At 41.0% G+C, this 15,794-nt stretch overlaps 2 protein-coding genes across 8 annotated transcripts in view; one reads left to right on the top strand and one right to left on the bottom strand.

The window, feature by feature from the left end:
* The first annotated feature begins 584 nt into the window (after positions 1-584).
* LOC309694159 (class I histocompatibility antigen, F10 alpha chain-like) lies at positions 585-8,423 on the top strand. 4 transcript variants are annotated; one of them, XM_082513983.1, is made up of 8 exons: positions 585-741; positions 2,244-2,519; positions 2,893-3,183; positions 4,907-5,191; positions 5,602-5,733; positions 6,256-6,285; positions 6,883-6,990; positions 7,591-8,423. In XM_082513983.1, the coding sequence occupies exons 1-8, from the start codon at positions 687-689 to the stop codon at positions 7,632-7,634; spliced, it is 1,221 nt and encodes a 406-aa protein (XP_082370109.1). In that variant the 5' UTR covers positions 585-686; the 3' UTR covers positions 7,635-8,423. The 4 variants fall into 4 exon arrangements, with proteins under 4 accessions (XP_082370109.1, XP_082370110.1, XP_082370111.1 ...); XM_082513984.1 differs by having other exon boundaries at positions 6,883-7,030; XM_082513985.1 differs by lacking the exon at positions 6,883-6,990.
* A 2,876-nt stretch (positions 8,424-11,299) lies between these two features.
* The window catches only part of LOC309695013 (Fc receptor-like protein 1), a 36,219-nt gene continuing 31,724 nt past the window's right edge, over positions 11,300-15,794 (bottom strand). For 2 of the 4 annotated variants that reach the window (XM_082515373.1, XM_082515372.1), the window contains 3 exons: positions 15,500-15,745; positions 15,285-15,425; positions 14,578-15,200 (listed from right to left, as the gene is read on the bottom strand). In XM_082515373.1, the coding sequence (XP_082371499.1) occupies positions 15,094-15,200; positions 15,285-15,425; positions 15,500-15,745 (494 nt within the window). In that variant the 3' untranslated portion in view covers positions 14,578-15,093. Of the gene's footprint in view, positions 11,720-14,577; positions 15,201-15,284; positions 15,426-15,499; positions 15,746-15,794 lie in introns of those variants that run through there. The other 2 variants (XM_082515375.1, XM_082515374.1) reach the window with 2 other exon arrangements.

Below are 15,794 nucleotides of genomic sequence, written 5' to 3'. Positions count from 1 at the left end.
ATACAATGCTGACCTGGAGCTCTTTCAGACTAACAACAGACTTTATTCACGTGATTATAAACACGATCACTGATGCATTTCTTCTCCCATACAATATTTCCCCAAGTGCTCTGATGTGTCTTTTTGGGGGGGCATTTTGCAGTCTGGAGGATCGGCCCAGATGCTGCGATAGCGTCTGCCAGATGGAAGGAGAAAAAAGAGTCCACGTGAGAGGTGTGAGGGAGGAGGCTGCATATGTATATATATATATATATATATATATATATATATATATATATATATATATATATATATATATATATATAGATATATAGATATATATATAGATATATATATAGCGTCTGCCAGATGGAAGGAGAAAAAAGAGTCCACGTGAGAGGTGTGAGGGAGGAGGCTGCATATATATATATATATATATATATATATATATATATATATATATATATATATATATATATATATATATATATAGTAAAAGTAAAGTCTATTTTTAAAAAAACAAAAAAACGGAGACGGGTGGGCCTGAATGCATCAGTAGTTTACCCGCGGCTCCTGAATGCATCACTCAGATCACAGAGGAAGGAAGCAGCGAGGAGCAGAGATGGAGAGGTGAAGCTGGTCCAACAGAGGGGAATAAATCGGAGTTTATTCCGGATAAGAACTTTTAATCCAATATTTGGATTAAAATGTTCGTGATCTCAGTTTTGGTCCTTGTGGGGACAGGAGTGACGGTAAACAGCGGTGAGTTTTAGTGTTTTTGCACACGTTGATGAGACGGGTTCAAACCGAAAGAAACATGTGGCCTCGTTAAGAACATGTCAGACGAGTTTAACTTTTATAAAGTTTTATTGTATTTATTTTCAGCTAAGCTTACTTTTAGTTATGTTTTGTTTAAATGTTGAGGTTATTCATTCTGATGCATGTTCAGTCATCCAGGTAAGTAAATCTCCAAAAGTTGATTCTGTTCATTTGGACGTAGCGTTTTGTGGGAGAAACGTTTCGTCACTCATCCAAGTAACTTCTTCAGTCTCAGCTGACGGCAGGTTTCCCCGATCTTATAAACAGCACATTTGCATAATGACTGAAACCAGCCCACCGATGGAACAATGGGCTGTTGGCAATTGGGAGGTCAGTTCCTTAATCTTAATTATCCAGATGAACAGAATCAACTTTTGCAGGTTATTCATTAGTTTCAGTGTTACTACCGGTTTAATGTGGCTGTTATGTGTCAGACAGAGGATTTAAGAAGTTTATAGCGGATGTTTTAAAATGATGCAGGATCCCTGATCACAGCTCTCTGCAGGGTTAAGGAGATCTGTTTATAGGACAGCACCGTGCTCTGTCCTCAAGATTTCCCACTAAATGACAAACACAGATCACATCTGTGCTGCTGAAGAGCTCTGACTGCTTTTTAAAGGTGGTCTCTTAGTTTCTCTGTTCCTCCCTCATGGTTCAGGAATATTATACATTTTTCTGTTTTAATAAACAAAGTCAAGTTTCAGTGAAGACAACAGAAACAGAAAGGTTTTAATACTCTGTCCTTGCTCCCAGCCTAGGCTTCATTCATACAGGGACGCAAACTCACCTCAACATGTAAAACTGGAACTATTAAAAAAATTAAACATTTAAGAAAATGCAACCTTTAATCCAGCCTCTGACTGAGGCTAAAGTTGTGTTGTTAAAAGTTGTTAAAGTTGTTAAAGTTGTGGTTGTTTTTGAGTCGGAGTGTAAAAACACTCGTTAACAAAACTTTATTTTCTTGCAGGAAAACCAAATGAGAACAGGAAGTTCTCTGTCTGATTTCAAACTTCTGTAAAGTTTGTAGGTCTCAAACAGCTCAGTAACGTCTTCACACAAACCTCAGCTTTAGTTTGAACTCTCAGTTAATATCAGTTATTACTGTGTATTTGGATGTTTACATTTACAGCTGAGACTAAAATCACTGCATTACATATTGAAACTTTAAAGAAAGACGTGTTTATGATGTTGGAGACGGTTTGGGTCCAAATATTTGATTTATTTCTGAAACAGTTTGAAAGAAGCAAGAACAGAAAAAACATTCATTTTCAAACTGTGACAGAAATAACACAGATGATTATTTACTGCTGCTCACTGATTGTTCATGACTGAAATACCAAAGGGCCAGAGCTTCTGATCCATGGATCTTCAAACATACCTGCCCAGTAAAAAGATCAGAGCTCATCCATCCTCCTCCTGTGTTTTCCTACCTGTGTGACTTTCAGAGACTCATTCCCTCACTTACATCTACACTGGACTCTCCAAACCCGTTGGACTGCCGGGCATCCACGAGTTCACAGCCATGGGTTTGCTGGACGGCAGGATGATCGATTACTATGATAGCGAGAATCAGACAAAAGTTCCCAAACAGGAGTGGATGAGAGAGCATTTCCCTGCTGATTACTGGGAAAAAGGCACACAGTCCCGCAGGATCAAGCAGCAGTGGTTCAAGGTCAACATCGGCATCCTGATGGAGCGAATGAGACAGAATGACTCTGCCTGTAAGTCTTTGCTGTGCTTCAATGATTTGTTCACTCAGGTAAGATCCATGAAATCTGAAGGACCAATAATCAACAACAAGACTAGAATCAAACTTTATTAATCCCAAAGGAAATGATGTGATCACAGTTGCTCCAACACAGTAACTGACTAAGTTAAACAATACAACATATTGCAGAGTTACAAAATATATACAAACATACAAACACTCCAATTATAAATGTCCCAGTATATTACACCAATTATATATACATATAAGTATTTCTCTGTAGAGGATGTGTAATTATTAATCATGGAATCATCAGCATGTCCATATTTTCTCCTCTGATGTTTATTTAAACATTCATTTATTAATATTTGCCCTCCTGCTTTCAGCCCCTCATGTTCTTCAGTGGATGGTGGGCTGTGAGGGTGAGACGCAGCCTAACGGTGCGCTCAGGTTTGTCCACGGCGTGAGCAAGTATAACTATGATGGAAACGACTTCCTGTCCTTTGATGATAAAAGCAGAGTCTGGGTCGCTCCAGTTAAAGAGGCACTTCCTTCAAAGACAAAGTGGGACAATGACCAGGTGCTGAAAGAGTACACCAAGGGATACCTGGAGAACGAGTGCATCGATTGGCTGTGCAAGTCTGTGACTTCTGAACAAAAGCAGCTGAAAAAAGCCCGTATGTATGACATAATGATCTGTGTTTTTCTATTCATTATTACTGAAGTCTATAGAACTAACATCAGCAATAGATTCAGTGTAATAGCTCAGTGTTTTCTTTGTTTTTTTTAATTAAATCTGTGTCTGCTGTCAGAAGGTCACCGTTCATGTTGAGAGGAGATCAGTTGGATCCTCCTGACTTGTTGTAACACACACTGTTCATACAGACATGGAGAACGACGATGGGGTTTCTGACTGTGGTTTTCATGGATGTCTGCAACACTTCTAGTAACCATCGTCGTCAAAGGAGCTTGCAAAGAAAAGCGTCTGGACTTCTTTAAGTTACTTGAAGACGTTTCACCTCTCATCCGAGAAGCTTCTTCAGTTCTAAGGTCAAATGGTGGAGAGTCCCAGATATAAACCTAGTGGGAGTGACCCCCCACAGAGGGACAAAAGGACCCCCTGATGATCCTCTAATCGCCTGAGCCAAGGTGTGAAATTGGGTGTGGGCCCCAATCAGCCAGAGTTTCGGGTGGGTTCATTGTGAAACCTGGCCCCACCTTATCATGCGAATTTCTGAGATCAGATGGCCCAGGATGTGAGTGGGCGTTAAGGCGTCTGGGAAGGGATCTCAAAGTAACCATCTAGTAACCATCATTTTCCTGCCACTGAAAGATTTCCACATCATGCTGTTAGTCCGTCTGACTGAACTTTCTAGAACAGAAAAACAGACCAACATCTAAAACTGTTATCAATATTAACACTGGGGTACTTGTCAGACTGAACTTTGACCTTGTATGCTCACAGCACTGTGATGGTCACCATCTTTGGATCAAAACCAGTTTCTTTACATTTAAAGGTTTGTGATCACATCATCACACAGACTGCTGTACTTCAGGATGATAAATCGTCTTTCGTCTGAAGCTAACTTAAAATGAAACCGTGATCAACTGTAGCCCTTTCTTGTCTGACACATTTCCTTAAACATACCTACACATTTCTCAAATCCTGTCATTCACTGGTGTACGTGCTACAGGTCTGTGGTTACTTTCAGCTTGATCAGGTTTCCTTGGAACAGGAATGATATCAGAGGTTTTCCAAAGATCAGGAATGATGTGGGTATCTATCAACTGCTGAAAGATGGAGCTCCAAGCTGATGTCAGCTCCTCAGGCCCAGAGGACGTCTTAGAGCAGCCATGTTTAAACTGTGACAGTTACATTATCACCACATTCATTAGAGGACGGAGAATCCAGCTCTTTCATGCACTTTGCTGTAAAGTCACCAGTCTCAGACCTCACTGCAGAAATCAATGATAGAGCAGACGCAGCACAGACTGACTGTGTTCATGGTCTGTCTGCTGTTAATGGATTACATGGTGATTGATTGCAGACCTTTACCAAAAGATCAGATTGATTTCAGTTGGTCCGTGTCATGTGACCTGTGCAATTGTCTTTTAATGTAAAATTGGTCACTTGGAGGTTGAAGGTGCTGCATGCTCGACCTCTGGGTGACCAAGGGGTCACTGCAATTACTTGCAATTGGTCCCAGAAACAAAAACCCCAAACGCTGCAACTCTATTCCCCTCAATTTTTCATACCTCACTTAACAGTCAAGGCCGCAGAAAACACAGCTCATATAAGACATTCAGTTTCATACACTGCTGTGATCTTTCAGAGGTAAACCATATTCACATAATTATGTTTTAATATTTAGTGACACAGTTTTCATTTCCTCCTTCCAGCTCCACCTGACGTGTACGTGTTTGCAAAGAAGTCCAGAGTGGAGACAAACCTCACCCTGACCTGCCTCGCCACAGGCTTCTACAGCAAAAACATCATTGTAAGGATCAGAAGAAACGGGCGTGTTCTGACTGAAGACGACGGCCTGAGTAGCTCAGGAGTTCTTCCAAATAACGACGAGACCTTCCAGAGACGAGACCATGTGGAGATTTTGAAGTCTGACCTGTCAAAGTTCAGCTGTGAAGTCGTTCATGAGGCGACCCGTGTGGATGTCGTGAAGACTTGGAGTAAGAAACTTTTTTTATTGTCTCTGTTGTTGATCATAACTTTGTTTCTTCAGTCAGAGCAGTGAGCTTCTCTGTGTCCAGCAGATCTGCATCATGACTGTCCTGATCACAGTCCTGTGGTCAGAGCCATGTCAGTCCATCTGAGAACAAAGCTAGCATCTTACATTTAGCCCAGCTCTGCAGCCCCGAAGAAGCAGAGGAGCGATCTCCTTCAGAGAATCACTGAAAAGTTCCAGATATGAACAGTTTCTGTTTCAATGCCGTCCCCTCTCAGTGACCTCCTGCACATCACTGCTGTCCAATCACTGACTTCATCATGACTGTGGCTTCAAATCTACATCTCAGTAACAAACAGCAGCAAATAACATGCTGACAGTGACCTCAGCCTAAAACTCACGTCTGTGTTTCAGAGAACGGTGACCATCCAGAGGAACCTGGATCTGGAGCTCTGATCGGTGCACAGGGTGGAGCCTTGGCTGCGATTGCGCTTTGTGTTTGTGGAGGTCTGGGTCTGATATGCTTGCATAAAAAAGGCTGTCTTAGTAAGTACAGTGAGCTGTTGTGTATAATTTACATCACAGCAGCTGCTCCAGTCTTTCAGTCTTCAAACACTTCAGTTATTATTTTATTAGGACTCCATGAGGGGGTCAAAGGTCACATGTCAGTCATGTGACATGATGTCAGACTTTTCCTGTCTGCAGCTTCTAATCCAATAACTTTGACCCCTCTGGGACATAAATGTAGTTTTTCTTTCCAGAACAGAAATGATTGCTGTTTGCTGATAGTGTGCAGCTCGTTTCCTCCACCGTCTCCACTCAGACACATCTGCATGTAGAACTTTGAAACATTTCAACAACATTTAGTCTGAATTACAGCAAACTGTAGGATTATACTTCAGCATGTTATTCATTCATTCATGTCAATGACTTGAACATGTTGCTGACTGAGGTCTGATGATATTAGAGTTGGTCCGAGGCTCAGCACACTGAGCTGTTTCACACATGTAGAACAAACCACTGAGTTCATCCATGATCACTGACAGTCTGTGTTACGTCTGTTTACAGGAGGCAGACGTGTAGCCAACGACAACCAAGGTAACATCTTTATTTTCCTGTCTTATAAAGTTTGATGTTCAGAGACTCGTGTCAGTCTGAGCCGATCCTTTAACAGATTAGTGTTTGCTCAAAGACGCTCAGTGTAGCGCAGAGGAGGTGAACAGGCAAACAGAGTGGAGGAGACAGAAACTTGAAGCATGAGGAGAAAGGTTAGAGCAGCCAGACTCATGGTTACCTGTGTTCAGTATAATAATAATAGTATACTATTATTATGTAATAATATTTATACAGCAGCAGTGCTGAAAACGTTTAAACGTTACCCTGCAGTTCATAAATAAAAGAAGCATTAAATGTTTCCTCACATGTGGAGCACGCTGTCCTTAACTAACCTGTGTGTATGTGTGGGTGGGTTGTCCCTGTGGTCATGTGACCGTACCCCTCCTTAATGGCAATGGTACATGGTTCCTTCTCCTTCCTCAGATAAACATAACAGATTGGTTTAAGACTGAACAGATTGTAGAAGATGGGTCTTAATGTTCTGTATGTGTTTATGTAGTAACAGTGCCTCTTTTATGTCAGGGTAGTAAAGTTTGCCGTTTTGCTTCATATAGCTCAAAATGTATGTTGTCTTTACAGGAAGTGTAGCAGTGGTTGTAACAAATGTTGAGGCTGACAGTGAGAAGGTTGAGGAAGACGAGGGTAATGAAGACGAGGCTGAGGAAACCAGTCTCAGAAGCAGCACGGGTAAGTTTTCCTCAGCTAATGTGTAGCATTGAGCTCCGTGGTGTGTAATTATAAGTCACATTATTCTGTACTGTGGTAGTGACGGAGACATTTTAAACTCATGTTGTAGCTGAATACTTTTTTCTTCTTTCTCCGGTGGCTTTTACTCTGCCCCGTAAGTATAATGTAGGATACTACTGCACCAGTCTGAGAGCAGTCTCACACTGGATCCACATCAAGTCGATCTTTGCTAGCTGTAAAGCATTAATAAATAATTTATTATTTAATAATAATTTATTAATAATAATTTCTTATTTTCCTAATAAAGATCAGATCAGTAGGTTTCTATTTTTGGAAGTCCTTCTTACATTTAATTGATTTAAATTAAAGATAGAAAGTAAATATTTAATTGTGTGACGGTCCCTTACACATAAGCATGTATTAATTTTCATGATATGATCAGGTTGGTGCATCGCTCACTGAGAACCTGCTGTATGTTTTCATATTCTGAGTTAGAGCGAGGGGAGAAAGCAGCTTTGCCAAAGAACAGAGAAGAAGTCAGAGCAGATCAGCCTGTGTGTTACTTTACATGTAAAATAATACTGTTGTTCATCCCTGCAGCTGATGGCTCTGACAAAAAAAACAAGGCTCAGGATTCACACTAAATCTTCTGCCACAGAGAATATGGACTGAGGTCATGCTAAATCCAGTGCCTCCAGCTGTATCGCTGCCTTTGACCTTTCCTCTTTGGCCCCCATGAAAAATCCAGCATCACTAATTTAGGTGTGAAAATGGACCCCAGCCTAAAACTCGACTCACATGTCAAAGCTGTGGTTAAGTCCTCCATCTTTCGGTTGAGGCAGCTGTCAAAAATTAAGTCCATCCTGTCTAGAGGCCACCCAGAGACACAGATCCATGCATTTATCACCTCTCGTCTGGCTTATTGTAATTCTCTTTTGATTGGAATTAGCAGGGCCCTCACGTCAGCAGCTGGTACAAAACACTGCTGCACGATTTTTAACTGGTACAAGCAAACCAGAGCACATAGCCCCGGTTTTAGTGTCATGTTCAGTTTCTAAATCCATTTTAAAATTCTTTTATTTGTTTTCAAGTCTCCTAATGGTCTTGCCCCGCCTTATTTTTCTGAGATATTTCACCCTTACATGCTGTCACGTGCTTGTAGATCAGCTAACCAGGTGCTTTTGACTCTCCCAAAGACATTTTATAAATCCAGAGGAACCTTTGAAATTTTTCCTAAAATGTGGAATGAGCTGCTGCTGGAGACAGGCTCCATCTCCTGCTGTTTTTAAATGTCATAAACTTTTACTCTTTGTACATACTTATTTATTCTTGATCTCTTATTTTTTATTTTCTTTTTGTACAGCATGTTGGTGCTTTAGAAATAAATTGAAAGTTGTTCCATGAAATGTGTTTTAAAAGTGTTCATGCTTCTTTAATGATGTGACAGGAAACTTTAGTACAGCATATCAGGAGTTTAATGAATTTAGATACACTGGTGTGATCATTGTAATGGTGTCTTGGTCAAACATAGTAATTAATCTTTTTTATTTATAAGGCCTTGGAGAGTTTCAGTGAACTGCAGGATGATTACAAAAACCAAACCGTGTCTAATACTAATGTGTAAATACATTGATTAAGCACTGGCTGGACTTGCCAAAAATGACAATTTCTTTTTTTGTTTTCATTTAATGTATAAAAATTTAAGAACATCTACTGTTAAATGTCTTCAAGGCAACGTAATAACAACTGAAATGAATCTGTCTCTGCTTTTAAAGACAAAGAAATATCCAAGTCATCTGCAAAACAGTGAAATGAAAAGTTCTGTACAAAAGTACCGTTTACTCCTAGTGGCAACATATACAGTGCAAACAAGACTAGACCCAAAATAGAGCTTTATGGTACAGCATCATTAAGAGGGGCTGTTTTAGAGCTGTTGGGGCCCATGTTGGCAGACAAGAAGGAACCAACCCAGGGTTTAGCAGGCTGGACGCAACAGTCAGTGTCACTCTTTGCTGCTGGTTATGAACATGGATCGCACCAGACAGTGAAGTGCAGCCAAGCTGGTGTTTCATGCCTGGCACATTTTATGCGAGCTTGAGTGTAAAATGTTAACATTTTAAAGACTTAAGTAATCGTTTAAACCACCTTACTTTCTTTTCACCGTCTGCAAACTGATCTGGAGCATAAATGAGATTCACAGAAACAGTCTAGAGCAGGGGTGCTCACACTTTTTCCGCATGTGAGCTACTTATAAAATGACCAAGTCAAAATGATCTACCCACTACAAAAATCCAAAACATATACTTATTTATAAATATATTGAGGATTCTTTATATCTACAATGTATATACATGCATAACCGCAATATCCAATATTTCACAACACAATTAACTATGTAAATTTTTTGTCATTACCTGAGTTTACTCTGATGACTTGCACTGAATTGAATCAGCCAGGGATGCATAGTCCGGACAGTAGCTGCTGACGGCCAGGTTTAAGAGAAAAAACCGAGAGCTAAAAATTGGAGTTAACTCGCTGACTAGCTTGTCAGTTTTACTACACTTCGCGCCGCTGTTTGCGCATGCGCAGCGACCTAAGCGTCAGAAAAAATCTGCTGTCATCTGACTGGCTTCCCTGTATCAATCAAGTGACGGGATGGATGATAGGCTGGCATCTATTTTTTTAATGCCATGCGATCTACCAATACTACCTTTGCGATCGACTGGTCGATCGCGATCGACGTATTGAGCACCCCTGGTCTAGAGAAATCAGAAAAGTTTATTAATCCCAGAGCAAAGTGTGCGATGACAGTTCCTCCAATAAATAAGAACAGTAACAAACAAGGTAAAGTGTCATATTCAATAATACAAAATATCACAAATTAGCTCTTATATATAAATGTCCCAACATATGTCACGCAAAACTGTAGTATAAATACACTTTAAATGGAGCTGTCCCTGTTACTCACCGTTGTTTTCTCAGTAGAGGATGTCCAGATTTTAACAGTGTACAACTACTGCAGTGTGAACTTCTGCTTTTAAATGGAGGGATTGAAAAAGAAGGAATCAGAAGAGCCGCATGTCTCCTCCTCTGCTCACATCTCTGCTGGGAGGATCTAGGACATCAGGACTAGGGCTGTTCGATATAACGATATATATCGGATGAGGATATAAAAACATCTATCGTTTCATTTTACGCTATCATTTGTTTCGTGGTGTCGCAAAATAAACTTTACGGAAATATTTTTTCATCGTTTTGATGGTCACTGTAGTGGCTATATTAATTTCTTAAAGTTCTCTCTTTCTCTTTTATTTTATATAACCACACTACAGACAGACAAGCGCCTGTTTTTATGCACTGTGGTTAGCAACAACGACGGTAAAACCATTGCGTGTCCACTTGTTTATGTTCCACATAAACCTTTCACAATAAAGCTCAAGATCCTGTTGAGACTTTTCAAAATAAACCGAATCACGTGAAAGATGCAGAGTATTTACGGATGAGAAGCAAAAAAGAGCCGCCAGGTGCTAAAAAATAAACCTTAGACTCAAACGCAGCACGCTGTGTAATAAATACTCACAAAGAAAACGGCGGTCGTTACCACTTATGTATAAAAATGTATAGTTTCATGCATCGGTTAAAACACTCGACTCCAGCTACATGACGCGCAGCTGGAAACACTTCCTGCAAGTCGAGCCGCCCGAGATTCACAGAATTTACAAAAATGTTACATTTTTGTGATTTGTATCGTTATCGGACGATAGAATTCTTATATCGGGATATGAGATTTTGGTCATATCGCACAGCCCTAATCAGGACAGGGTATTACTTGAGTTAGACACATGCAATTGATGCATTTCAGCAAATAAAATTCACAACTAAAGAAATACTGACCGAGAATTAAACATCTGTATATTAAAACCTGGTTTTGTTTCAGTGGATCTTCTGCCTGTGTATTAATGCTTTGGAGATAAAACAACAATTTCCTGATGCGGACAAAAAGTGGAACAGGCCTGTGGTTATCTTTCATGAATGCTGCAGAAACAAGCCGACTCCTAAAAATGGACTATGTCCACATGTTTCTGTTTCCAGTCTATCCCTGGAGAGTGACCCAGTTGTTCATTAACATGAACTCATGTTTACTGCTTTGTAACAAAAATTATTATTTTTACAATGAAAATACAGAAACAAAAATACACAGTACGCCACAGCAGATCATCTGCCTCCATCTCACCCCGTCTCTAGCATCCTCCTCTACCGTGCCAACTCTGCTGATTTGTCTATTTTTGTTGCTGAAAAGAAATCCAAGTTAGGTGCTGGTCTGGGAACTATACAATCACGAAGCCTCAAAAACGGGCAGAAGTAAAAGGGGAGCAGCTGAAAGTAACTGTGACAAGAGAAGGTTACTGGCCTTGGTTTGTGTCTCTCGGCGGTAAGATTCGAGAAAAAAACAAACTTCCATAGACACTGTTGGATCGATGTAGAATAAACAAACAGTTCTGATTTCACTTTGTGTGCGTGAGGAGGAAAATAGAGGGGTACTCTTTTCGGGGCAATGAACCACAGGTGTGCTTGATGCTGATGCGGAACCGTGGAGGGGTAAAGGTGAAAGGGCCAAAAGAACAAAGCAAGAACAGGAGGAAAGGAAAGTGATGAAAAAGATTTTTCACCACAGTGAAGACAACTCACAGTTTCAGGGAGTCTTCAGGAGGCACATGTAGACTCGGCCCTGAAGCAGCAAACACACAGGAGAAAAACACAGTGGGCACATCTTGGTTTCACTTTCACTTTGAAAGGTCAGCAAACAAACAATGAATGAAGCTCAAATATAAATGTGCCAGCTTGGACACTGTTGTGGGACACCCAGCTGATTCCAAAGGGTCCTTAATGGTTAGTACCCACTTCTTTGGTGTGACAGGAATGACTCATTTTACCAACATGAGCTCATCACAACCGTTAACAACAGACAAGTGAAACTGTGTGAACACCTCAGGCCTGTTAGGGACACAACCCTCTGTTATGCCACAGACAAACAGAGAAGCCACCATCAGTTACAAAAGCATTGTCACTATTCCTTCTCATTTTTAGATAAAGCTACAGATGATTAAAACACTCGCACACACACACACACACACACACACACACACACACACACACACACACACACACACTTTTTTTGCCATTTTTGTAAATACAGCGAGCCCAACACTAGGAATAAGACAAGGAGCCATCATCACAGCGTCAATGAATAAATCATTAAGATGTTACTCCAAGATGAGCTGACAGAGTGTCAGAAGGAGGATCCAAAATCATGTAATCTATCACTGACACACAGACAGAGGATAAAACATGAAGAAATCTTACTAGTGTCTAGAAAAAGGCCATTCCTAAAAGACAGCACAGAGGCCCTGAGCACCAGATCTATAGAAGCCAACACGACCCTGCAGGCTGTGTAAAGGTGTCACAGAGACTATCCAGCACATGAGATGCAAGCTAGGACAGCGTACAACCAAGTGGCTGGGAGATGGATCCCCAAAAATCCATCTGGGACTGATGATGTGAAATCTTTGCTTCTTTGGTGAATCTTACATGTGGAATCAACCTGAATACACAATCACTGCTTTGTGAAACAATTACATTTCACTGTGAAAACTTCACAATGAATAACAAACACAACCATCCTGATCTTCACTCAGTGCAGTTATATTGCTCTGACCTTTTCTCAGAAGCAGCTCGAATTCCTGTAAAATCCCCAAGAGAAGTGACATAATCTAAACTGTATGTCACAAGCCTAATGTTTTACTTTCTGTTTAACCACCTACTTCCTGCCCCCCCTCTGATTCGTGTGAAAGCTTAATGCTTCCTATAATCACTCCACTGTCTACAGCCTCCTGTCACAGATGAACACTCTCCAAGTCCTCCTAATTTTTCCGTCGGACACTGGCGCCACCAGGCCCTCTGACCACCACCAGTAGGCAACAGGTGAAGTGTCTTGCCCAAGGACACAACGACCGAGACTGTCCAAGCCGGGGCTCGAACCGGCAACCTTCTGATTATAAGATGAACTGCCAACTATTGAGCTACGATCCCCTTGGTGGCAAGATGGGTAGAGGGGACAGAGAGAGAAAGAGAAGAAGAGGATCTAAGACACCAAGATGGGCTGGTGATCTGAACCAGGTCAGAGACATATGGAGGAGAGAGATGATGAATAGCCGTATACACGGGTATTTTGAGAATGATACAATATTTGACCAGGAGCCAATGAAGCTGCTGCAGGACAGTATTGATGTGGTGGATAGAAGGAGTCCTGGTGATGATACGAGCAGCAGATTTCTGGACGCCTTGGAGCTAGTGGATGGATTTTTGAGTAAGACCAAAAAATAATTGAATGACAGTAATCGATCCGGGAAGTAACAAGGCTATGAACAAGAATGGCAGTGGCATGTGGAGTGAGAAAAGGACGGAGCTGATTAATGTTGCACAATTGAAAATATGCAGAACGAGTGGCATTATTAATGTGTGAATTGAAAGACAGAGTACTGTCGAGGATGACACCCAAACCTTTCACAGAGGAAGAAACGAAGGCGTGCACCGAGGACAGCATGAGTAGTTGTGACTGACAGGTGCCTACACCATAAAGCATGCAAAGAACACCATAAATCATTAGAAACTGAAATCTATACATGTGTTTTTAATGTTTGCTGCGACCTGATGGTCAGTTTTTAGTGCAAACTACAGAGTACAAGTGCAGTGTGATAGAATAAAATTTTATGTCCTCTGTTTGTACAACAAACATTCTGATAGATGCATAGATCAAACACTGCAGTAATTAAAACCCGACAAGAGCAAAGGCCTCTGGATAGAGTCTTTGCAGTTTGCTGATGGCGTCAGTTAAGTTTTTCATGGCTGTTTCAGCATTTTCATCTGATGCTACATAAACTACAGAAGGTCTGCACTGGATAATCAACAACACAATTATCTATCTACATCAGAGCAGTAAGTGTGCACACTGTCAGACATGTGCACCAGGATTTAATGTAGAAGCCCAAACCACCTCTCTGCCACATTGTTTGGGAGCTCATTACTTAACCACACATCCATGAAAAACATGTAATGAGCAGCAGTGGATAACCTTGTGAGGGTTACAAACAGAACATCAAATCTCAAACAGTACACTTCATTTTGAAGATCTACAATCTACAGTGTGAAAAACCATCAGAATGAACATTTAAAAGGTAAGTAAACAAATTTGATGTCGAGGACACAAACCCCAAAAGGCACTGAAGAAACAGTAAGACACAACAAGCGAAAAAGGAAGACTGAAGCTATAAGTACACAAAGGCTAATAAGGGTAATCAAAGATGTGAAATCAAATACAAGAAACAAAAGGGTATCAAAGTAAAACAGGAAGCAATGTAAGAAGGGAACAAAAAGACCAAGATTAGCATTAAAATACAGGAGAATATAGAGGAGACAGAATAAACTGGAACTCAAAGAATTAAAGATAAACTACAAACAGAAACTTCATTGGAAAAGGTAACAAAAACCTGAGATTATAATCATAAAGAAACCAACTAAGAAAAGGTCTGAACAGAATCGTGGATTGTAATTTAATTTAAGTTTGTAGCACACAACACCAGGTTCAGTTTTAACTGCCTGTCTCACTGATATAAACTGAGCCAGAGTTTCTAAATGCCCATCCTGCAGTCAGTGTGTGTTTGCAGATGAAAGGTAGCAGTGGGCGGTGTTCTTGCAGGACCACCAGTCTTTTAGCCTGTGGTTAACAGATGTTCACAGCACTGTAGTCGTTCAGTTTCCTGTTTAACATGAACATGTGAGCAGACTGCAGAGGTGCAGGTGTTTCACACACCGTCACATGTTTTATTACACAATGTTTGAATCTTTTGACAGGAGAATGATTACATGTAAGTGCTTTAAATCCATTAAACTTCCATTACTACCGTTCAGTCTTTGACTGGTCCATGTTTTCTTCATGTATTTATTTATTCATCAAAGCATAATATTCCAGTTTAAATCTGCGGCGTCGCACGTTGTTCAATCACAGAGATGTGATGACCACAATCTGACAGATTAAACAGGAACTCAGAAGTGATGCTCAGTGATCACGCCAACAATGTCATCACAGTCTTCAGCCAGTCTCTCCCTAGCTTGGGTGGCTGGTGCTGTTACCACAGGGATAAGGTCACTTCCTGTCACATGTGTAATCAGAGATTTGTATAAAGAGTCAAAAAGAACTGAGCTTGATAAATAACTGAAGAGGCTAAGAGTGTTACCTGTGGCTCTCCATCGATATAAAGACACCATGAGCAGAGTGGAGATGAAGTATGGACAGAACACCACCAGGTGGAGGGAAACCCTGGACACAAGGTGGGGGGAGGAGGGTTCATGGGCAAGGGTTGTGTTTGTAGGTTTGCCTGCAGAGAGAATCCCACCTGTTCAGTGAATATGTGGATGAAGTAAGAGGTGAAATTAGAGTGAAGCTCCTCACCTGTGACAGTGATCCAGCTGGATGGAGACTCTCCATGACCGCTGATGTCACACTTGTAGAGGCCTTCATCAGACCTGGAAACATGCTGGATGGTCATGTGACCTGTAGGCTGCTTCCTGATGAGGGAGCCATCTTTATAGAAAGCAGCTGGGAGGTTGGAGGGAGTGGTCTTTGTTTTACAGAGCAGAGTGACGTCATCTCCCTCCATCACAGGGAGGACAGGACTCTGCAGGATCACTGATCCACCTCAACACAGACACAAACTACAGCATTTCATCCATTTACACACAGCTTC

The sequence above is a fragment of the Aulonocara stuartgranti genome (genome assembly GCF_965226115.1).
Source record: "Aulonocara stuartgranti genome assembly, chromosome: 3".
NCBI lineage: Eukaryota > Metazoa > Chordata > Actinopteri > Cichliformes > Cichlidae > Aulonocara > Aulonocara stuartgranti.
The sequence above is the reverse complement of the archived record's forward strand: the minus strand, read 5'-3'. Positions and strand labels throughout refer to the sequence as shown.